General features: G+C 48.2%; 1 protein-coding gene across 1 annotated transcript in view; it reads right to left on the bottom strand.

Annotated features, from left to right (window-relative positions):
• The window catches only part of rgs9a (regulator of G protein signaling 9a), a 35,053-nt gene that overhangs the window by 6,905 nt on the left and 3,007 nt on the right, over positions 1–25,141 (bottom strand). Inside the window, exons 3-11 of the mRNA XM_065010800.1 lie at positions 21,878–21,928; positions 21,299–21,405; positions 19,189–19,240; positions 15,405–15,463; positions 14,573–14,649; positions 13,278–13,359; positions 6,313–6,375; positions 2,028–2,057; positions 291–352 (exon numbers count right to left, since the gene is read on the bottom strand). Coding sequence (XP_064866872.1) covers positions 291–352; positions 2,028–2,057; positions 6,313–6,375; positions 13,278–13,359; positions 14,573–14,649; positions 15,405–15,463; positions 19,189–19,240; positions 21,299–21,405; positions 21,878–21,928 — 583 coding nt within the window. The remainder of the gene's footprint in view (positions 1–290; positions 353–2,027; positions 2,058–6,312; positions 6,376–13,277; positions 13,360–14,572; positions 14,650–15,404; positions 15,464–19,188; positions 19,241–21,298; positions 21,406–21,877; positions 21,929–25,141) is intronic.

Here is a 25,141-nt window from a genome sequence, read left to right as displayed (position 1 = left end):
ATTTCTGAACATGTTGCTGGTCTCAGTCAGTCAGTCAATCAGTCAGTCAGTCAATCAGTCAGCCAGTCAATCAGTCAGTCAATCAGTCAGCCAGTCAATCAGTCAGCCAGTCAATCAGTCAGTCAGTCAGTCAATCAGTCAGTCAGCCAGTCAATCAGTCAGTCAGTCAATCAGTCAGTCAGTCAGTCAATCAGTCAGCCATTCAGCCAATCAATTCATCAAATGACCACACACAAACACAACCTATCAATCAATCAATGAATGTGTGAAGTGTATTGAGAAGGACTTACGCTGTGAGGGACACAGACGATTTGACAGCTGACCTCATTAGGGCTTGTGTAAGGAAAATGTTCTGGGGAGCAGGAGAGAGGAGAGGATAGAGGGGGATAAATAAGGAGGAGGAGAGGATAGAGGGGGATAAATAAGGAGGAGGAGAGGATAGAGGGGGATAAATAAGGAGGAGGAGAGGATAGAGGGGGATAAATAAGGAGGAGGAGAGAGGAGAGGATAGAGGGGGATAAATAAGGAGGAGGAGGAGAGGATAGAGGGGGATAAATAAGGAGGAGGAGAGGATAGAGGGGGATAAATAAGGAGGAGGAGAGGATAGAGGGGGATAAATAAGGAGGAGGAGAGGATAGAGGGGGATAAATAAGGAGGAGGAGGAGAGGAGAGGATAAGAGGGATAAATAAGGAGGAGAGAGGAGGAGAGGATAGAGAGGGATAAATAAGGAGGAGAGGGAGAGGAAGAGGATAGAGGGGGATAAATAAGGAGGAGGAGGAGAGGATAGAGGGGGATAAATAAGGAGGAGAGGAGAGGATAGAGGGGGATAAATAAGGAGGAGAGGAGAGGATAAGGGGGATAAATAGGAGAGGATAGAGGGGGATAAATAAGGAGGAGAGGAGAGGAGAGGATAGAGGGGGATAAATAAGGAGGAGAGGAGAGGATAGAGGGGGATAAATAAGGAGGAGGAGAGAGGAGAGGATAGAGGGGGATAAATAAGGAGGAGGAGGAGAGGATAGAGGGGGATAAATAAGGAGGAGGAGAGAGGATAGAGGGGGATAAATAAGGAGGAGGAGGAGAGGAGAGGATAGAGGGGGATAAATAAGGAGGAGAGGAGAGGATAGAGGGGGATAAATAAGGAGGAGAGGAGAGGAGAGGATAGAGGGGGATAAATAAGGAGGAGAGGAGAGGAGAGGATAGAGGGGGATAAATAAGGAGGAGGAGAGGATAGAGGGGGATAAATAAGGAGGAGGAGAGAGGATAGAGGGGGATAAATAAGGAGGAGGAGGAGAGGAGAGGATAGAGGGGGATAAATAAGGAGGAGAGGAGAGGATAGAGGGGGATAAATAAGGAGGAGAGGAGAGGAGAGGATAGAGGGGGGATAAATAAGGAGCAGGAGAGAGGAGAAGATAGAGGGGGATAAATAAGGAGGAGAGGAGAGGATAGAGGGGGATAAATAAGGAGGAGGAGAGGATAGAGGGGGATAAATAAGGAGGAGGAGAGGATAGAGGGGGATAAATAAGGAGGAGGAGAGGATAGAGGGGGATAAATAAGGAGGAGGAGAGAGGAGAGGATAGAGGGGGATAAATAAGGAGGAGGAGAGAGGAGAGGATAGAGGGGATAAATAAGGAGGAGGAGAGAGGAGAGGATAGAGGGGGATAAATAAGGAGGAGGAGAGAGGAGAGGATAGAGGGGGATAAATAAGGAGGAGGAGAGAGGAGAGGATAGAGGGGGATAAATAAGGAGGAGGAGGAGAGGATAGAGGGGGATAAATAAGGGGGAGAGGTGGAAATAAGGAGGAGTGAGAATAGAGACGAGAAGAAGGAAAGAGGAGAGAATGAGAGAAGGAAAGATGAGAGAAGAGAGGAAGGGGAGAGGAGGAAGGATAGGAAGGAGAGGAGAGGAAGAGGAGATACATGATATGTCTGTAATGTCTGTACTTAATCTATTTTCTACACCAACACATAAACTTGAGTGCATTGGGTTATTCATGTATTCCAGTGCAGAAGTATGTCTGATGTCTTACGGTTCTCCTGACCACGTCGAAGGTCAACACCTGAAACCCCAGGGAGAAGAACAGCGTGTTATTACAGGCAGAGCTCTTCTGTTCTACTGCTATCTAGAGTCACAACTAACGCACTCTCACACAATCCCTCTCGAAGTCAGGCTACACCACAGTCACAACTAACGCACTCTCACACACACAATCCCTCTCGAAGGCAGGCTACAGCACAGTCACAACTAACGCACTCTCACACACACAATCCCTCTCGAAGGCAGGCTACAGCACAGTCACAACTAACGCACTCTCACACACACAATCCCTCTCGAAGGCAGGCTACACCACAGTCACAACTAACGCACTCTCACACACACAATCCCTCTCGAAGGCAGGCTACACCACAGTCACAGGCTACACCACAGTCACAGACTACACCACAGTCACACTACACCACAGTCACAGACTACACCACAGTCACACTACACCACAGTCACAGACTACACCACAGTCACACGCTACACCACAGTCACACATTACACCACAGTCACAGGCTACACCACAGTCACAGACTACACCACAGTCACAGACTACACCACAGTCACACTACACCACAGTCACAGACTACACCACAGTCACACATTACACCACAGTCACAGACTACACCACAGTCAGACTACACCACAGTCACACTACACCACAGTCACAGACTACACCACAGTCACAGACTACACCACAGTCACAGACTACACCACAGTCACACTACACCACAGTCACAGACTACACCACATTCACAGACTACACCACAGTCACACTACACCACAGTCACAGACTACACCACAGTCACAGACTACACCACAGTCACAGGCTACACCACAGTCACAGGCTACAACACAAGAAGATAAATCTGCATGGTAAGGCAGAAAGTGTGTGTGTGTGTGTGTGTGTGTGTGTGTGTGTGTGTGTGTGTGTGTGTGTGTGTGTGTGTGTGTGTGTGTGTGTGTGTGTGTGTGTGTGTGTGTGTGTGTAAACAATCCTCTCGACAACAGGTGAAGGATGTGATGGAATCTGAAGGAAGAGACGACAAAACAAACAGTCAAATGAAGAGCAGAGAACTAGAGAGAAAATACAAAACCCTCCAACCCAAAAAGGCCTGTGGTGTTGAAATCTTTGACTATGTACAGACGCAGGGAGCACAGCCCTGCTATTGAGAAAGGCTGCCGTAGGCAGACATGGCTCTCAAGAGAAGACAGGCTATGTGCTCACTGCCCACAAAAGGAGGTGGAAACTGAGCTGCACTTCCTAACCTCCTGCCCAATGTATGACCATATTAGAGAGACATATTTCCCTCAGATTACACAGATCCACAAAGAATTTGAAAAACAAATCCAATTTTGATAAACTCCCATATCTACTGGGTGAAATACCACAGTGTGCCATCACAGCAGCAAGATTTGTGACCTGTTGCCACAAGAAAAGGGCAACCAGTGAAGAACAAACACCATTGTAAATATAACCTATATTTCTGTTTATTTATTTTCCCTTTTGTACTTTAACAATTTGCACATAATATGCCATTTGTAATGTCTTTATTATTTTGGAACTTTTGTGAGTGTAATGTTTACTGTTCATTTTAATTGTTTATTTCACTTTTGTTTATTATCTACTTCACTTTCTTTGGCAATGTAAACACGTTTCCCATGCCAATAAAGCCCCTTGAATTGAAATTGAGAGGTAGAGAAGTAGAGAGAGAGACATTGCTTTGGCAATGTTAACATATGTTTCCCATGCCAATAAAGCCCCATGAATATAATTGAATTGAGAGAGAGGTAGAAAAAGAGAAGCAGGGAGAGAGAGAGAGAGAGAGAGGGAACTGTAGTCTAGTAGCCTCTCTAGAGTGAGAAGTAGAGAGAGAGAACTGTAGTCTGGTAGAGAGAACTGTAGTCTAGTAGAGAGAACTGTAGTCTAGTAGAGAGAACTGTAGTCTTGTAGCATCCCTGCTAATCCTCAGTAATGTTCTTAGAGCTCTGAGAAGCAGGTGGTTTTCACTCTCTCTCTCTCTCTCTCTCTCTCTCTCTCTCTGTCTCCTCTCTCAACTTTCCCTTCACTCTCTCTGTCTCCTCTCTCTCAACTTTCCCTTCACTCTCTCTCTCTGGCTCCTCTCTCAACTTTCCCTTCTCTGTCTCTCTCTGTCTCTCTCTCTGTCTCCTCTCTCAACTTTCCCTTCACTCTCTCTCTCTCTCTCTGTCTCCTCTCTCTCAACTTTCCCTTCACTCACTCTCTCTCTCTCTCTCTCTCTGTCTCCTCTCTCTCAACTTTCCCTTCACTCACTCTCTCTCTCTCTCCTCTCTCAACTTTCCCTTCACTCTCTCTGTCTCCTTTCTCAACTTTCCTTTCACTCTCTCTGTCTCCTCTCTCTCAACTTTCCTTTCACTCTCTCTCTCTCTCTCTCTCTCTCTCTCCTCTCTCAACTTTCCCTTCACTCCCTCTCTCTGTCTCTCTCTCTTTCTCCTCTCTCAACTTTCCCTTCACTCTCTCTGTCTCCTCTCTCAACTTTCCCTTCACTCTCTCTCTCTCTCTCTTTCTCCTCTCTCAACTTTCCCTTCACTCTCTCTCTCTCTGTCTCCTCTCTCAACTTTCCCTTCACTCTCTCAACTTTCCCTTCACTCTCTCTCTCTCAACTTTCCCTTCACTCTCTCTGTCTCCTCTCTCTCAACTTTCCCTTCACTCTCTCTCTCTCTGGCTCCTCTCTCAACTTTCCCTTCACTCTCTCTCTCTGTCTCTCTCTGTCTCTCTCTCTGTCTCCTCTCTCAACTTTCCCTTCACTCTCTCTGTCTCCTCTCTCTCAACTTTCCTTTCACTCTCTCTCTCTGTCTCCTCTCTCTCAACTTTCCTTTCACTCTCTCAACTTTCCCTTCACACTCTCTCTCTCTCTCTCTCTCTCTCTCTCTCAACTTTCCCTTCACTCTCTCTCGCTGTCTCCTCTCTCTCTCTGTCTCAACTTTCCCTTCACTCACTCTCTCTCTCTATTCACTCTCCCACATCTCTTCATCTCAGACTGGTGGGGTGATGACGTATGAGGTGGCAGGTAGCCTATCGGTTAAGAGTGTTGGGCCAGTAACAGAAAGGTTTCTGGTTCAAATCCCGAGTCAACTAGGGGAAAAATCTGCCCTTGAACAAGGCACTTAACCCTAATCGCTCCTGTAAGTCTCTCTGGATAAGAACGTCTGGTAAATTACAAAAATATCAATTGAGACATGGATTGTGTATGTGTTGCCATTCAGAGGGTGAATGGGCAAGACAAATTGAAGTGCCTTTGAACGGAGTAGGGTAGTAGGTGCCAGGTGCACCGGTTTGTGTCAAGAACTGCAACGCTGCTGGGTTTTTCACCCTCAACAGTTTCCTGTGTGTATCAAGAATGGTCCACCACCCAAAGGACATCCAGCCAACTGGACACAACTGTGGAAAGCATTGGGGTCAACATGGGCCAGCATCCCTGTGGAACGCTTTCAACACCTTGTAGAGTCAACATGGGCCAGCATCCCTGTGGAACGCTTTCAACACCTTGTAGAGTCCACATGGGCCAGCATCCCTGTGGAACGCTTTCAACACCTTGTAGAGTCAACATGGGCCAGCATCCCTGTGGAATGCTTTCAACACCTTGTAGAGTCAACATGGGCCAGCATCTCTGTGGAACACTTTCAACACCTTGTAGAGTCAACATGGGCCAGCATCCCTGTGGAACACTTTCAACACCTTGTAGAGTCAACATGGGCCAGCATCTCTGTGGAACACTTTCAACACCTTGTAGAGTCAACATGGGCCAGCATCTCCGTGGAACACTTTCAACACCTTGTAGAGTCAACATGGGCCAGCATCCCTGTGGAACACCTTGTAGAGTCAACATGGGCCAGCATCTCTATGGAACACTTTCAACACCTTGTAGAGTCAACATGGGCCAGCATCTCTGTGGAACACTTTCAACACCTTGTAGAGTCAACATGGGCCAGCATCTCTGTGGAACACTTTCAACACCTTGTAGAGTCAACATGGGCCAGCATCTCTGTGGAACACTTTCAACACCTTGTAGAGTCAACATGGGCCAGCATCCCTGTGGAACACTTTCAACACCTTGTAGACTCCATGCCCTGACGAATTGAAGCTGTTCTGAGAGCAAAGGAAGGGGGGCAACTCAATATCAGGAGGTATCCTTGATGTTTTGTACACTCAGTGTATAATGTACAGGGTGCATTTGGGACCCACTCTGTTTTCCAAGGGAAATGTCTCAGAGAGCACAGTACTCACCTGTTACCTCCTCTGCATTGGGGTCAATGAGACGGTCCAGACCATAGTCCATGGCACTGTGTGTCCGACGCTGTGGACACAACAGGCACCTGTTTAGTCAGTCTGATGTGCTGTAACTCAACATATTATCTCCAGAGTCTGGAGCACAGACCCCTGGGTAAGGAACTGGAGCACAGACCCCTGGGTAAGGAACTGGAGCACAGACCCCTGGGTAAGGAACTGGAGCACAGACCCCTGGGTAAGGAACTAGAGCACAGACCCCTGGGTAAGGAACTGAGGCACAGACCCCTGGGTAAGGAACTGAGGCACAGACCCCTGGGTAAGGAACTGGAGCACAGACCCCTGGGTAAGGAACTGGAGCACAGACCCCTGGGTAAGGAACTGGAGCACAGACCCCTAGGTAAGGAACTGGAGCACAGACCCCTGGGTAAGGAACTGGAGCACAGACCCCTGGGTAAGGAACTGGAGCACAGACCCCTGGGTAAGGAACTGGAGCACAGATCCCTGGGTAAGGAACTGGAGCACAGACCCCTGGGTAAGGAACTGGAGCACAGACCCCTGGGTAAGGAACTGGAGCACAGACCCTGGGTAAGGAACTGGAGCACAGACCCTGGGTAAGGAACTGGAGCACAGACCCTGTGTAAGGAACTGGAGCACAGACCCCTGGGTAAGGAACTGGAGCACAGACCCTGGGTAAGGAACTGGAGCACAGACCCCTGGGTAAGGAACTGGAGCACAGACCCCTGGGTAAGGAACTGGAGCACAGACCCTGGGTAAGGAACTGGAGCACAGACCCCTGGGTAAGGATGGGTAACTGGAGCACAGACCCCTGGGTAAGGAACTGGAGCACAGACCCCTGGGTAAGGAACTGGAGCACAGGAACTGGAGCCCCCCTGGGTAAGGAACTGGAGCACAGACCCCTGGGTAAGGAACTGGAGCACAGACCCCTGAACTGGAGCACAGACCCCTGGGTAAGGAACTGGAGCACAGACCCCTGGGTAAGGAACTGGAGCACAGACCCTGGGTAAGGAACTGGAGCACAGACCCCTGGGTAAGGAACTGAGGCACAGACCCTGGGTAAGGAACTGGAGCACAGACCCCTGGGTAAGGAACTGGAGCACAGACCCTGGGTAAGGAACTGGAGCACAGACCCCTGGGTAAGGAACTGGAGCACAGACCCCTGGGTAAGGAACTGGAGCACAGACCCCTGGGTAAGGAACTGGAGCACAGACCCCTGGGTAAGGAACTGGAGCACAGACCCCTGGGTAAGGAACTGGAGCACAGACCCCTGGGTAAGGAACTGGAGCACAGACCCTGGGTAAGGAACTGGAGCACAGACCCCTGGGTAAGGAACTGGAGCACAGACCCCTGGGTAAGGAACTGGAGCACAGACCCCTGGGTAAGGAACTGGAGCACAGACCCCTGGGTAAGGAACTGGAGCACAGACCCCTGGGCACAGAACTGGAGCACAGACCCTGGGTAAGGAACTGGAGCACAGACCCCTGGGTAAGGAACTGGAGCACAGACCCTGGGTAAGGAACTGGAGCACAGACCCCTGGGTAAGGAACTGGAGCACAGACCCCTGGGTAAGGAACTGGAAGGAGACCCCTGGGTGGGAACTGGAGCACAGACCCCTGGGTAAGGAACTGGAGCACAGACCCCTGGGTAAGGAACTGGCACAGCACAGAGACCCCTGGGTAAGGAACTGGAGCACAGACCCTGGGTAAGGAACTGGAGCACAGACCCTGGGTAAGGAACTGGAGCACAGACCCCTGGGTAAGGAACTGAGCACAGACCCTGGGTAAGGAACTGAGCACAGACCCCTGGGTAAGGAACTGGAGCACAGACCCCTGGGTAAGGAACTGGAGCACAGACCCCTGGGTAAGGAACTGGAGCACAGACCCTGGGTAAGGAACTGGAGCACCCCTGGGTAGAACCCCTGGGTAAGGAACTGGAGCACAGACCCTGGGTAAGGAACTGGAGCACAGACCCTGGGTAAGGAACTGGAGCACAGACCCCTGGGTAAGGAACTGGAGCACAGACCCTGGGTAAGGAACTGGAGCACAGACCCTGGGTAAGGAACTGGAGCACAGACCCCTGGGTAAGGAACTGGAGCACAGACCCCTGGGTAAGGAACTGGAGCACAGACCCTGGGTAAGGAACTGGAGCAGACCCCTGGGTAAGAACTGGAGCACAGACCCCTGGGTAAGGAACTGGAGCACAGACCCCTGGGTAAGGAACTGGAGCACAGACCCCTGGGTAAGGAACTGGAGCACAGACCCCTGGGTAAGGAACTGGAGCACAGACCCTGGGTAAGGAACTGGAGCACAGACCCCTGGGTAAGGAACTGGAGCACAGACCCCTGGGTAAGGAACTGGAGCACAGACCCCTGGGTAAGGAACTGGAGCACAGACCCTGGGTAAGGAACTGGAGCACAGACCCCTGGGTAAGGAACTGGAGCACAGACCCCTGGGTAAGGAACTGGAGCACAGACCCCTGGGTAAGGAACTGGAGCACAGACCCCTGGGTAAGGAACTGGAGCACAGACCCTGGGTAAGGAACTGGAGCACAGACCCCTGGGTAAGGAACTGGAGCACAGACCCCTGGGTAAGGAACTGGAACTGGAGCACAGACCCCTGGGTAAGGAACTGGAGCACAGACCCCTGGGTAAGGAACTGGAGCACAGACCCTGGGTAAGGAACTGGAGCACAGGCCCCTGGGTAAGGAACTGGAGCACAGACCCCTGGGTAAGGAACTGGAGCACAGACCCTGGGTAAGGAACTGGAGCACAGACCCCTGGGTAAGGAACTGGAGCACAGACCCCTGGGTAAGGAACTGGAGCACAGACCCCTGGGTAAGGAACTGGAGCACAGACCCCTGGGTAAGGAACTGGAGCACAGACCCTGGGTAAGGAACTGGAGCACAGACCCCTGGGTAAGGAACTGGAGCACAGACCCCTGGGTAAGGAACTGGAGCACAGACCCTGGGTAAGGAACTGGAGCACATACCCCTGGGTAAGGAACTGGAGCACAGACCCCTGGGTAAGGAACTGGAGCACAGACCCCTGGGTAAGGAACTGGAGCACAGACCCCTGGGTAAGGAACTGGAGCACATACCCCTGGGTAAGGATGGGTAAGGAACTGGAGCACAGACCCCTGGGTAAGGAACTGGAGCACAGACCCCTGGGTAAGGAACTGGAGCACAGGCCCCTGGGTAAGGAACTGGAGCACAGACCCCTGGGTAAGGAACTGGAGCACAGACCCCTGGGTAAGGAACTGGAGCACAGACCCCTGGGTAAGGAACTGGAGCACAGACCCCTGGGTAAGGAACTGGAGCACAGACCCCTGGGTAAGGAACTGGAGCACAGACCCCTGGGTAAGGAACTGGAGCACAGACCCCTGGGTAAGGAACTGGAGCACAGACCCCTGGGTAAGGAACTGGAGCACAGACCCCTGGGTAAGGAACTGGAGCACATACCCCTGGGTAAGGATGGGTAAGGAACTGGAGCACAGACCCCTGGGTAAGGAACTGGAGCACAGACCCCTGGGTAAGGAACTGGAGCACAGGCCCCTGGGTAAGGAACTGGAGCACAGACCCCTGGGTAAGGAACTGGAGCACAGACCCATGGGTAAGGAACTGGAGCACAGACCCCTGGGTAAGGAACTGGAGCACAGACCCCTGGGTAAGGAACTGGAGCACAGACCCCTGGGTAAGGAACTGGAGCACAGACCCCTGGGTAAGGAACTGGAGCACAGACCCCTGGGTAAGGAACTGGAGCACAGACCCCTGGGTAAGGAACTGGAGCACAGACCCCTGGGTAAGGAACTGGAGCACAGACCCTGGGTAAGGAACTGGAGCACATACCCCTGGGTAAGGATGGGTAAGGAACTGGAGCACAGACCCTGGGTAAGGAACTGGGGCACAGACCCCTGGGTAAGGAACTGGAGCACAGGCCCCTGGGTAAGGAACTGGAGCACAGACCCATGGGTAAGGAACTGGAGCACAGACCCCTGGGTAAGGAACTGGAGCACAGACCCCTGGGTAAGGAACTGGAGCACAGACCCCTGGGTAAGGAACTGGAGGACAGACCCCTGGGTAAGGAACTGGAGGACAGACCCCTGGGTAAGGAACTGGATAAGCATAACGATGTTTTCCAAACAGATCTGGCACCAACATCCTCAATCATTGTTCATTTTGAATGAGAACATTATATTACTTGTATTTAATTGTTTTTTTATTTAACCCTTAAGTTGACTGAGAACACATTCTCATTTACAGCAACGTCCTGGGGAATAGTTACAGGGGAGAGGAGGGGGGATGAATGAATCAATAGGAAGCTACTTCAACATGCTCCAACTCCTTTCTGCCTCTAATTAGTCCTTTTGGGAAGTTTTTCCTAGTAAACCTTTTTGTTGGATTTTCCTCAGTGTTGTCAAGCAGCCCTCCTAGTTTCCTGCTGCAGTGTGGAGGCCTACCTGAACTGAGTAACAGGTTTGATTTTCCTCAGTGTTGTCAAGCAGCCCTCCTAGTTTCCTGCTGCAGCGTGGAGGCCTACCTGAACTGAGTAACAGGTTTGATTTTCCTCAGTGTTGTCAAGCAGCCCTCCTAGTTTCCTGCTGCAGTGTGGAGGCCTACCTGAACTGAGTAACAGGTTTGATTTTCCCCAGTGTTGTCAAAAGCCCTCCTAGTTTCCTTTGCCGTGTGTTCTATTGATAACAGGTTTGATTTTCCTCAGTGTTTCAAGCGGCCCTCCTAGTTTCCTGATGTAGTGGTTGACTGAACTGAGTAACAGGTTTGATTTTCCTCAGTGTTGTCCCAGTAGACCTCCTAGTTCCTGGATGAGGCCTACCTGAACTGAGTCTGGTTTGATTTTGCTGTTCTGTCTGTCTGGACCTCCTAGTTTCCTGCTGCAGACAGAGGCCTACCTGAACTGACTAACATTTGATTTTCAGTGAAACTGTCAAGCGGCCCTCCTAGTTTCCTGCTGCAGCGTGGAGGCCTACCTGAACTGAGTAACAGGTTTGATTTTCCTTACAGTTATTGAAACAGAACGTAGTAGTTTCATTGACAGACTACCTGAACTGAGTAACAGGTTTGATTTTCCTCATGTAATCAAAGCCCTCCTATTTCCTGGTCTGCAGCGTCTCATAGAGGTACCTGAACTGAGGTCTCAGGTTTGATTTTCCTCAGGTTGTCAAGAGCCCTCCTAGTTTCTCATGCAGGTCTCATGGAGGCCTACCTGAACTGAGTAACAGGTTTGATTTTCTCATCAGTGTTCTCAAGCAGCCCTCATAGTTTCCTGGTCTCATGGAGGACTGAACTGAGTAATTCAGGTTTGATTTTCCTCAGTGTTGTCAAGCAGCCCTCCTAGTTTCCTACTGCAGCGTGGAGGCCTACCTGAACTGAGTAACAGGTTTGATTTTCCCCCCATGTCCTAAAAACACCTCGTATCATTTCCCCTGTGTTCTATTATCACACATAGTCCTTGGCGATGTTCTCCCCCCTCCCAAAGGTCTCACGATGTTTCAGACCCATAGAGGTCTCATTAGTTCTGATGTAGTGGTTGACTGACAGCCGTGTGTAATACAGACTGGATGGATCCCAGTAGACCTCTAGTTCTGGATGAGGCTGTAGCTCTGCTGCTGTTGCTGTTCTCTCTGTCTGGACCACGGCCTCATGGACACAGAGAGACACAATAACACTCAACATCTCTATGCAGGAAACTGGTAGTCCACCCAGCAGCCTTTAGTTCAAGTTGAAAGACTGAAAAGAATGAGACTGTTATGTTGAAAGAAAGAACAGGAACCGTTGATGGGGGGGAAAATTACTTTGTTATTGAAACAGAACGTAGTATTGTGTCATTGACAGACTGGTCTCATAGAGGTCTCATTCAGGTCTCATAGAGGTCTCATAGAGGTCTCATAGAGGTCTCATAGGGGTCTCATAGGGGTCTAATAGAGGTCTCATAGAGGTCTCATTCAGGTCTCATAGAGGTCTCATAGAGGTCTCATAGAGGTCTCATAGAGGTCTCATTCAGGTCTCATAGAGGTCTCATTCAGGTCTCATTCAGGTCTCATAGAGGTCTCATAGAGGTCTCATTCAGGTCTCATAGAGGTCTCATAGGGTCTCATAGGGGTCTCATTCAGGTCTCATAGAGGTCTCATTCAGGTCTCATTCAGGTCTCATAGGGGTCTCATAGAGGTCTCATTCAGGTCTCATAGAGGTCTCATTCATGTCACATAGAGGGTCTCATTCAGGTCTCATAGAGGTCTCATAGAGGTCTCATAGGGGTCTCATTCAGGTCTCATAGGTGTCTCATTCAGGTCTCATAGGGGTCTCATAGAGGTCTCATAGGGGTCTCATTCAGGTCTCATAGAGGTCTCATAGAGGTCTCATTCAGGTCTAATAGAGGTCTCATTCAGGTCTCATAGGGGTCTCATTCAGGTCTCATAGAGGTCTCATTCTCATAGGTCTCATTCAGGTCTCATTCAGGTCTCATTCAGGTCTCATAGAGGTCTCATAGAGGTCTCATTCAGGTCTCATAGAGGTCTCATTCAGATCTTATTGAGGTCTACAGATTAAGAGGAGGGAAGATGTGACCTGATATAGTTCCTATGTGATGCGTATTAACACTAGTGGGTGATAAAACTATCACTGGATTATTCTGCGTAGGGATATGACCGTGAACTTAACTTGTCATTAAGTCATGTGGCCGTTTAGCAGAGACGCCCCATTGTAGTCCCTAGTCAAGTGAGTTCCACAGTAAATAACATAAAAGGATACACTTGGCCTCCGAGCTGTTTACTACCACATCAAACTTTACAGAGGGGTCAGAGTAAATTCCATCATGAAACAGAGTCACGGTGAATGGAGAGAGAACGGGACTAGACGCTATGGAGCTCATAGGCTGACAGCAACAATATCCTGTCCTTGTGGATACACACACAAACACTTTGGTGGGTCTGTACTCACTGGTGGCCTGTGTACTATCCAGTAGGCTCTCTCCTGACAGTCCAACACCACTCTGTCTGGCTTCTTCCTCTCTTTATTAGCCCTGACAGACAGACAGACAGACAGACAGACAGACAGACAGACAGACAGACAGACAGACAGACAGACAGACAGACAGACAGACAGACAGACAGGGAGAGACAGACAGACAGACAGACATGGGAGACAGACAGACAGACAGACATGGGAGACAGACAGACAGACATGGGAGAGACAGGCAGACAGGAGACAGAAACAGACAGACAGACAGACAGGAGACAGAAACAGTCAGAACACAGACAGGAGAAACAGACAGGGGAAAGGAGGTAGAGACAGGAGACAAAGAGAGACGGGTCACTATTGAATTACACCTGGTCTTGGGGACCCACAAGGTGTGAATTACACCTGGTCTTGGGGACCCACAAGGTGTGAATTACACCTGGTCTTGGGGACCCACAAGGTGTGAATTACACCTGGTCTTGGGGACCCACAAGGTGTGAATTACACCTGGTCTTGGGGACCCACAAGGTGTGAATTACACCTGGTCTTGGGGACCCACAAGGTGTGAATTACACCTGGTCTTGGGGACCCACAAGGTGTGAATTACACCTGGTCTTGGGGACCCACAAGGTGTGAATTACACCTGGTCTTGGGACCCACAAGGTGTCTTACACCTGGTCTTGGGGACCCACAAGGTGTGACCTGGTCTTGGGGACCCACAAGGTGTGAATTACACCTGGTCTTGGGGACCCACAAGGTGTGAATTACACCTGGTCTTGGGTCTTGGGGACCCACAAATTACACCTGGTCTTGGGGACCCACAAGGTGTGAATTACACCTGGTCTTGGGGACCCACAAGGTGTGAATTACACCTGGTCTTGGGGACCCACAAGGTGTGAATTACACCTGGTCTTGGGGACCCACAAGGTGTGAATTACACCTGGTCTTGGGGACCCACAAGGTGTGAATTACACCTGGTCTTGGGGACCCACAAGGTGTGAATTACACCTGGTCTTGGGGACCCACAAGGTGTGAATTACACCTGGTCTTGGGGACCCACAAGGTGTGAATTACACCTGGTCTTGGGGACCCACAAGGTGTGCAGGCTTTTATTCATCCAAGCACTAACACATCTGATTCAAATAATCACACAGCTCTTGATTAGATCAATCAGACATGTTAATGCTGGTCTGGATCAAAAGCCTGCACAGTGTGTGGGTCCCTACCGACACATAAACAGCGGTCTAATCCAGTCTTCAGACAACAGGGATACATACTTGTACTGCTCTGTAGCCTGCATCACGATGAAATCCCACTTGGGGTTCATCCATTTGTGGAGATTGTCGTAGTGTTGCTGTTGAAAACAACAGATGTTTGGCTAAAATAACTAAAAGTCAAATAGTTAGACGACAAAATCCCCCGACGCTGAAAGAACAGATACATGTGTAAAGAAATATATATCTCCTCCATCCTGCTTAGGAACCCCCAGAAAACAGAATATAACCAACACCAGCCCTTAAACCACCACTACAGCCCTATGGGTGAGACAGCTACTGTACCTGACATTAACATGTTAGTCATTTAGCAGCCCTATGGGTGAGACAGCTACTGTACCTGACATTAACATGTTAGTCATTTAGCAGCCCTATGGGTGAGACAGCTACTGTACCTGACATTAACATGTTAGTCATTTAGCAGACACTCTTATCCAGAGATAGCTAGCTGAGACAACAGCATATCACTGTCGTAGTACGTGGGATTTATTTAAGATGTGCACCCCACCCGTAGTACCTGCTCATAGGGCTCCAGCATCCCCCCCACCCATAGCTCCAGCATCCCCCCCCCCACCCATAGTACCTGCTCATAGGGCTCCAGCACCCCCCCCCATAGTACCTGCTCATAGGGCTCCAGCATCACCCCCCACCCATAGTACCTGCTCATAGGGCTCCAGCACCCCCCCCACCCCCCACCCCACTCATAGTACCTGCTCATAGGGCTCCAGCACCCCCCCCCCCCCACTCATAGTACCTGCTCATAGGGCTCCAGCACCCCCCCCCGTAGTACCTGCTCATAGGGCTCCAGCATCCCCCCACCCCCCACCCGTAGTACCTGCTCATAGGGCTCCAGCATCCCCTTCTTCCGGATGTTTCTCCTGGCCAGGTAGACGGCTTTAGGGAGAGAGAGGGGAAGTATACAACATGTTATTTAACACATCTTTACCTCACAGACTGGTGCAGAAAACTGGGCCAATACATCATCAGCTTGTCTACGTGAGAACATGTGACTCAGAATGTTTATTGTGTCACTATCTGAACATGTGACTCAGAATGTTTATTGTGTCACTATCTGAACATGTGACCCGGAATGTTTATTGTGTCACTATCTGAACATGTGACTCAGAATGTTTATTGTGTCACTATCTGAACATGTGATTCAGAATGTTTATTGTGTCACTATCTGAACATGTGACTCAGAATGTTTATTGAGTCACTATCTGAACATGTGACCCGGAATGTTTATTGTGTCACTATCTGAACATGTGACCCGGAATGTTTATTGTGTCATTATCTGAACACAAAAAAAGATATTACTTTTACATTACCGTGTAGTTTACCAATAAAATGGTCTGACGGTGAAGTTGACATACTCAGTATTCATATCCCGAAAGAAAGAAGTTATCTCACTACAATAATACATTTTAATAGAAAGTTAGCAAAAAATAGATAAGATGTTGCCATGGAATGGAAAATACCTGTCTATTTGTGGAAAAAAAATCGAACATGTGATCAAATGTTTATTAGTCATATCCCAGTTTAAAAAAGATTAACTCCTTTAGTTATCCCAGTTTACCCTGATTAAAATGTCAGATCCCAGTTTACCCTGATTAACTCCTTTAGTCAGATCCCAGTTTACCCTGATTAACTCTTTAGTCAGATCCATTTACCCTGATTAACTCTTTAAAAATCAGATCCCAGTTTACCCTGGAAAGGATTAACTCTTTAGTCATATCCCAGTTTACCCTGATCAACTCTTTAGTCATATCCCAGTTTACCCTGATTAACTCCTTTAGTCAGATCCCAGTTTACCCTGATTAACTCTTTAGTCAGATCCCAGTTTACCCTGATTAACTCTTTAGTCATATCCCAGTTTACCCTGATTAACTCTTTAGTCAGATCCCTAATTAACTCTTTAGTCATATCCCAGTTTACCCTGATTAACTCTTTAGTCATATCCCAGTTTACCCTGATTAACTCTTTAGTCAGATCCCAGTTTACCCTGATTAACTCTTTAGTCATATCCCAGTTTACCCTAATTAACTCTTTAGTCATATCCCAGTTTACCCTGATTAACTCTTTAGTCATATCCCAGTTTACCCTGATTAACTCTTTAGTCAGATCCCAGTTTACCCTGATTAACTCTTTAGTCAGATCCCAGTTTACCCTGATTAACTCTTTAGTCAGATCCCAGTTTACCCTGATTAACTCTTTAGTCATATCCCAGTTTACCCTGATTAACTCTTTAGTCATATCCCAGTTGACCTATTTGCTTATGGTCTTGCCTACACATAGCGACCTGTTATTTAAATTATATGAGCAAAAAAATATTAAATTTTATTTGGAAGGGGAAGCCAAAATTAAATGGGCCTATTTATATAATAAATATGAAATGATAAATATTAAAGCATTAGACCTCTCACTAAAGGCTTCAGTCATACAAAAGTTATACTTAAATCTGAACTGGTTCTCTAGCAGATTAGTAAGAATGTCTCACCCCATGTTCAAGAATGGCATTTTTCCCTTTATTCAGACTACAACCTCTCACTTGGGGTTATTTGAAAATGAAATAATCTCCAAAATATTGCTATTTTTAAAACAAGCCATAGAAAGTTGGTTGCAATTTCAGTTTAATCCACCTGAAAAGACAGAACAAATAAAACAACAAATAGATTTTTTTTTTTAAACGTTTTTTTTTTAGAATAAAAAAAAAAAGTATAATCTTTGTAAATGATATCATAAATAGGACACAGCTAACATAAATACATGGAAATATTTGCTCTACCCAAAATTACAACCAACTAATTGCAGCATTAATGCAAAAAATGGAAGAGGCAAGTGGAAGGGAGAAAAAGTCAGGAAGTTGTCTGTCGGCCCTGTATTAAAGACCAACATTGGTTAAAGAAAATTGTGATAAATAAATAAAAGTGTACCAGTTTCACTTATTAAGGACCAAAACATGGACAGCTGTGCCATAGAGACCGCTAAATAAATGGGAATAGCTTTTCAATCTACTGACTCCATGTCACAGTGATACACAAAACAATGCTGGATTCAAACTTTGAGTTTTTCCATTTTCCATTTTTATATAAAATTCAATTCAAATGCAACCAATAGAATGTCTTATAGAGTGGGGCAAAAAAAGTATTTAGTCAGCCACCAATTGTGCAAGTTTTCCCACTTAAAAAGATGAGAGGCCTGTCATTTTCATCATAGGTACACTTCAACTATGACAAACAAAATTAGAAAAAAAAATCCAGAAAATCACATTGTAGGATTTTTAATGAATTTATTTGCAAATTATGGTGGAAAATAAGTATTTGGTCACCTACAAACAAGCAAGATTTCTGGCTCTCACAGACCTGTAACTTCTTCTTTAAGAGGCTCCTCTGTCCTCCACTCGTTACCTGTATTAATGGCACCTGTTTGAACTTGTTATCAGTATAAAAGACACCTGTCCACAATCTCAAACAGTCACGTCTGGGACCTTTTGGATCGGAGGTTGAGGGCTAGGGACATTCCCCCCAGAAATGTCTGCGAACTTGCAGGTGCCTTGGTGGAAGAGTGGGGTAACATCTCAAAGCAAGAACTGTCAAATCTGGTGCAGTCCATGGGGAGGAGATGCACTGCAGTACTTAATGCAGCTGGTGGCCACTACAGATGATGACTGTTACTTTTGGTTTTGACCCCCCCTTTGTTCAGGGACACATTATTCCATTTCTGTTAGTCACATGTCTATGGAAGTTGTTCAGTTTATGTCTCAGTTGTTGAATCTTGTTATGTTCATACAAATATTTACATGTTAAGTTTGCTGAAAATATGTTGGTTAGGCCAGGGTGTGACTAGAGTGGGCATTCTATGTTTTGTATTTCTTTGTTGTTTGGCCGGGTGTGGTTCTCAATCAGAGGCAGCTGTCTATCGTTGTCTCTGATTGAGAACCATACTTAGGTAGCTTTTCCCAACATGGGTTTTGTGGGTAGTTGTTTTGTGTCTTTCTGCACCAGACAGAACTGTTTCGGTTTTTGTTCATTCTCTTTGTTATTTTGGTTAAACAGTGTTCAGTTCTTTTAATAAAAGATGAACACGTACTGCACCTTGGTCCTCCACTCCTTCCAACAGCTGTTACAGATAGATTGTGGCTTCTATCTGCAGTATTGAAGCTGATCTACACACTCATTTATTATGTGTTTTAAATACATACAAATAAGTATCTGACAGTGACTGGACATTCACTCTCCTTTCACTACAGAAGATAAACCCACCATAGTCTATGTCCTCAAAGGGGCCACTACAGAAGATAAACCCACCATAGTCTATGTCCCCAGACGGGCCACTACAGAAGATAAACCCACCATAGTCTATGTCCTCAGCGGGCCACTACAGAAGATAAAGCCACCATAGTCTATGTCCTCAACGGGCCACTACAGAAGATACACCCACCATAGTCTATGTCCTCAGACGGGCCACTACAGAAGATAAACCAACTATAGTCTATGTCCCCAGAGGGGCCACTACAGAAGATAAACCCACCATAGTCTATGTCCTCAGCGGGCCACTACAGAAGATAAACCCACCATAGTATATGTCCCCAGAGGGGTCACTACAGAAGATAAACCCACCATAGTCCATGTCCTCAGCGGGCCACTTCTGCACGGGCCAGAAATAAGGGGTCTGCAGAAAGGTTGGGACAGACAGTGACATGAAGATTAGTCATTTGCTCTGCCTCTGACACAGGTAGTTCCAGGGAGATACAGGGAGATAGACACAGGTAGTTACAGGTAGATAGACACAGGTAGTTCCAGGGAGATACAGGTAGATAGACACAGGTAGTTCCAGGGAGATACAGGGAGATAGACACAGGTAGTTACAGGGAGATACAGGGAGATAGACACAGGTAGTTACAGGGAGATAGACACAGGTAGTTACAGGGAGATAGACACAGGTAGTTACAGGGAGATACAGGTAGATAGACATGTAGTTCCAGGGAGATAGACACAGGTAGTTCCAGGGAGATACAGGGAGATAGACACAGGTAGTTACAGGGAGATACAGAGAGATAGACACAGGTAGTTCCAGGGAGATACAGGTAGATAGACACAGGTAGTTACAGGGAGATAGACACAGGTAGTTCCAGGGAGATACAGGGAGATAGACACAGGTAGTTCCAGGGAGATACAGGGAGATAGACACAGGTAGTTACAGGGAGATACAGGGAGATAGACACAGGTAGTTACAGGGAGATAGACACAGGTAGTTACAGGGAGATACAGGGAGATAGACAGGTAGTTACAGGGAGATAGGTAGATAGACAGGTAGTTAGACAGGTAGTTACAGGGAGATAGACACAGGTAGTTCCAGGGAGATACAGGTAGATAGACACAGGTAGTTACAGGGAGATAGACACAGGTAGTTACAGGGAGATACAGGTAGATAGACACAGGTAGATACAGGGAGATAGACACAGGTAGTTACAGGTAGATAGACACAGGTAGTTCCAGGGAGATAGATACAGGTAGTTACAGGGAGATACAGGGAGATAGACACAGGTAGTTCCAGGGAGATACAGGTAGATAGACACAGGTAGTTACAGGGAGATAGACACAGGTAGTTACAGGGAGATACAGGGAGATAGACACAGGTAGTTACAGGGAGATACAGGGAGATAGACACAGGTAGTTACAGGGAGATACAGGGAGATAGACACATGTAGTTACAGGGAGATAGACACAGGTAGTTACAGGGAGATAGACACAGGTAGTTACAGGGAGATAGACACAGGTAGTTACAGGGAGATACAGGTAGATAGACACAGGTAGTTACAGGTAGATAGACACAGGTAGTTACAGGGAGATACAGGGAGATAGACACAGGGAGATACAGGGAGATAGACACAGGTAGTTACAGGGAGATACAGGGAGATAGACACAGGTAGTTACAGGGAGTTACAGGGAGATACAGGGAGATAGACACATGTAGTTACAGGGAGATAGACACAGGTAGTTACAGGGAGATAGACACAGGTAGTTACAGGGAGATAGACACAGGTAGTTACAGTGGAGATACAGGTAGATAGACACAGGTAGTTACAGGGAGATACAGGTAGATAGACACAGGTAGTTACAGGGAGATACAGGGAGATAGACACAGGTAGTTACAGGTAGATACAGGGAGATAGACACAGGTAGTTACAGGGAGATAGACACAGGTAGTTACAGGGAGATACAGGTAGATAGACACAGGTAGTTACAGGGAGATACAGGGAGATAGACACAGGTAGTTACAGGTAGATAGACACAGGTAGTTCCAGGGAGATAGATACAGGTAGTTACAGGTAGATAGACACAGGTAGTTACAGGGAGATACAGGTAGATAGACAGGTAGTTCCAGTGAGATACAGGGAGATAGACACAGGTAGTTACAGGTAGTTACAGGGAGATACAGGGAGATCGACACGGGTAGTTACAGGTAGATAGACACAGGTATTTACAGGTAGATACAGGGAGATAGACACAGGTAGTTACAGGTAGATAGACACAGGTAGTTACAGGTAGATAGACACAGGTATTTACAGGGAGATACAGGGAGATAGACACAGGTAGTTACAGGGAGATACAGGGAGATAGACACAGGTAGTTACAGGGAGATAGACACAGGTAGTTACAGGGAGATACAGGTAGACAGACACAGGTAGTTACAGGGAGATAGACACAGGTAGTTACAGGCAGGTACCTGGAAGCGGTAGAGGGTGCTGTCGGGGACCAGGACCAACTTCCTGTGGTTCTGGAGGGGGTAGATGTACCCGTAGGCCACCAGCATGGTCCCAAACGCCTGGGCCTCTGGTGGAGGGAGGGGGAAGAGAAGAAGGGGGTGAGAGGAGGGGGGAGGAGAGGAAGGGGGAGGAGAGGAGAGAAGGGGGTGAGAGTTCATATATTATCAAAGCTCTTGGTTATACTTTAGTTTACAGCCTTTAACTACTACATTTACATTTACATTTAAGTCATTTAGCAGACGCTCTTATCCAGAGCGACTTACAAATTGGTGCATTCACCTTATGACATCCAGTGGAACAGTAGTGCATCTAAATCTTTTAAGGGGGGGGTGAGAGGGATTACTTTATCCTATCCTAGGTATTCCTTAAAGAGGTGGGGTTTCAGGTGTCTCCGGAAGGTGGTGATTGACTACTAGTGACTTGCTTGCATAATAACATGGTAATGAAGTAGTAATTACATTAAAAAATATACCTTTATTGTGTTGGATTAATTGATATAATTACCCTGCAGAATCCATTCATAGAATCCAGTTGCTTACCTTCTGTGGTAACCTTCATTTTGGTGACAATCCATGCTAGAACGTCCTGCCCTGTGTGATGGATGACAAGTGAATATTGATATTCACAGCATGACATCAGTGAGCTGGCTCTCACAGGCCTGGTCTACACACAGACTACCTGTTGAAGGTACTACCTGGCTCTGACAGGCCTGGTCTACACACAGACTATCTGTTGAAGGTACTACCTGGCTCTCACAGGCCTGGTCTACACACAGACTACCTGTTGAAGGTACTACCTGGCTCTCACAGGCCTGGTCTACACACAGACTACCTGTTGAAGGTACTACCTGGCTCTCACGGGCCTGGTCTACACACAGACTACCTGTTGAAGGTACTACCTGGCTCTCACGGGCCTGGTCTACACACAGACTACCTGTTGAAGGTACTACCTGGCTCTCACGGGCCTGGTCTACACACAGACTACCTGTTGAAGGTACTACCTGGCTCTCACGGGCCTGGTCTACACACAGACTACCTGTTGAAGGTACTACCTGGCTCTCACAGGCCTGGTCTACACACAGACTACCTGTTGAAGGTACTACCTGGCTCTCATAGGCCTGGTCTACACACAGACTACCTGTTCAAGGTACTACCTGGCTCTCACAGGCCTGGTCACACAGACTACCTGTTGAAGGTACTACCTGGCTCACACAGACTACCTGTTGAAGGTACTACCTGGCTCTCACAGGCCTGGTCTACACACAGACTACCTGTTGAAGGTACTACCTGGCTCTCACAGGCCTGGTCTACACACAGACTACCTGTTGAAGGTACTACCTGGCTCTCACAGGCCTGGTCTACACACAGACTACCTGTTGAAGGTACTACCTGGCTCTCACAGGCCTGGTCTACACACAGACTACCTGTTGAAGGTACTACCTGGCTCTCACAGGCCTGGTCTACACACAGACTACCTGTTGAAGGTACTACCTGGCTCTCACAGGCCTGGTCTACACACAGACTACCTGTTGAAGGTACTACCTGGCTCTCACAGGCCTGGTCTACACACAGACTACCTGTTGAAGGTACTACCTGGCTCTCACCTGGCCTGGTCTACACACAGACTACCTGTTGAAGGTACTACCTGGCTCTCACGGGCCTGGTCTACACACAGACTACCTGTTGAAGGTACTACCTGGCTCTCACGGGCCTGGTCTACACACAGACTACCTGTTGAAGGTACTACCTGGCTCTCACAGGCCTGGTCTACACACAGACTACCTGTTGAAGGTACTACCTGGCTCTCATAGGCCTGGTCTACACACAGACTACCTGTTCAAGGTACTACCTGGCTCTCACAGGCCTGGTCTACACACAGACTACCTGTTGAAGGTACTACCTGGCTCTCACAGGCCTGGTCTACACACAGACTACCTGTTGAAGGTACTACCTGGCTCTCACAGGCCTGGTCTACACACAGACTACCTGTTGAAGGTACTACCTGGCTCTCACAGGCCTGGTCTACACACAGACTACCTGTTGAAGGTACTACCTGGCTCTCACAGGCCTGGTCTACACACAGACTACCTGTTGAAGGTACTACCTGGCTCTCACAGGCCTGGTCTACACACAGACTACCTGTTGAAGGTACTACCTGGCTCTCATAGGCCTGGTCTACACACAGACTACCTGTTCAAGGTACTACCTGGCTCTCACAGGCCTGGTCTACACACAGACTACCTGTTGAAGGTACTACCTGGCTCTCACAGGCCTGGTCTACACACAGACTACCTGTTGAAGGTACTACCTGGCTCTCACAGGCCTGGTCTACACACAGACTACCTGTTGAAGGTACTACCTGGCTCTCACAGGCCTGGTCTACACACAGACTACCTGTTGAAGGTACTACCTGGCTCTCACAGGCCTGGTCTACACACAGACTACCTGTTGAAGGTACTACCTGGCTCTCACAGGCCTGGTCTACACACAGACTACCTGTTGAAGGTACTACCTGGCTCTCACAGGCCTGGTCTACACACAGACTACCTGTTGAAGGTACTACCTGGCTCTCACGGGCCTGGTCTACACACAGACTACCTGTTGAAGGTACTACCTGGCTCTCACGGGCCTGGTCTACACACAGACTACCTGTTGAAGGTACTACCTGGCTCTCACGGGCCTGGTCTACACACAGACTACCTGTTGAAGGTACTACCTGGCTCTCACGGGCCTGGTCTACACACAGACTACCTGTTGAAGGTACTACCTGGCTCTCACGGGCCTGGTCTACACACAGACTACCTGTTGAAGGTACTACCTGGCTCTCATAGGCCTGGTCTACACACAGACTACCTGTTCAAGGTACTACCTGGCTCTCACAGGCCTGGTCTACACACAGACTACCTGTTGAAGGTACTACCTGGCTCTCACAGGCCTGGTCTACACACAGACTACCTGTTGAAGGTACTACCTGGCTCTCACAGGCCTGGTCTACACACAGACTACCTGTTGAAGGTACTACCTGGCTCTCACAGGCCTGGTCTACACACAGACTACCTGTTGAAGGTACTACCTGGCTCTCACAGGCCTGGTCTACACACAGACTACCTGTTGAAGGTACTACCTGGCTCTCACAGGCCTGGTCTACACACAGACTACCTGTTGAAGGTACTACCTGGCTCTCACAGGCCTGGTCTACACACAGACTACCTGTTGAAGGTACTACCTGGCTCTCACAGGCCTGGTCTACACACAGACTACCTGTTGAAGGTACTACCTGGCTCTCACAGGCCTGGTCTACACACAGACTACCTGTTGAAGGTACTACCTGGCTCTCACGGGCCTGGTCTACACACAGACTACCTGTTGAAGGTACTACCTGGCTCTCACAGGCCTGGTCTACACACAGACTACCTGTTGAAGGTACTACCTGGCTCTCACAGGCCTTATGCCGTATAGCTTAACTTGTGATTAGATTGATCAGTATATATATCTGTCTGTTTGTCATGAAAAACTACAAATCACAATAACAACCAGCACTGAAGCAGGAAGTACCATGACTGTGATGACAATTTCCTGTCTGTCACATGGTCATTCCTTCCCTTCATCTCCAGCCCTCCTGTTCATCCCAAATAGCACCCTATTCCCTACATAGTGCACTGTGTAGACTTATGGGTGTGGTCTAAACTAGAGCACTATAGAGGGAATAATGTAGCAACACGGTCCTTCCTTCCCTTCATCTCCAGCCCTCCTGTTCATCCCAAATGGCACCCTATTCCCTACATAGTTTAGACCACGCCCATA

This window comes from Oncorhynchus nerka, linkage group LG26, assembly GCF_034236695.1.
Source record: "Oncorhynchus nerka isolate Pitt River linkage group LG26, Oner_Uvic_2.0, whole genome shotgun sequence".
Classification (NCBI taxonomy): domain Eukaryota; kingdom Metazoa; phylum Chordata; class Actinopteri; order Salmoniformes; family Salmonidae; genus Oncorhynchus; species Oncorhynchus nerka.
This window is presented reverse-complemented; position numbering and strand designations above follow the sequence as displayed.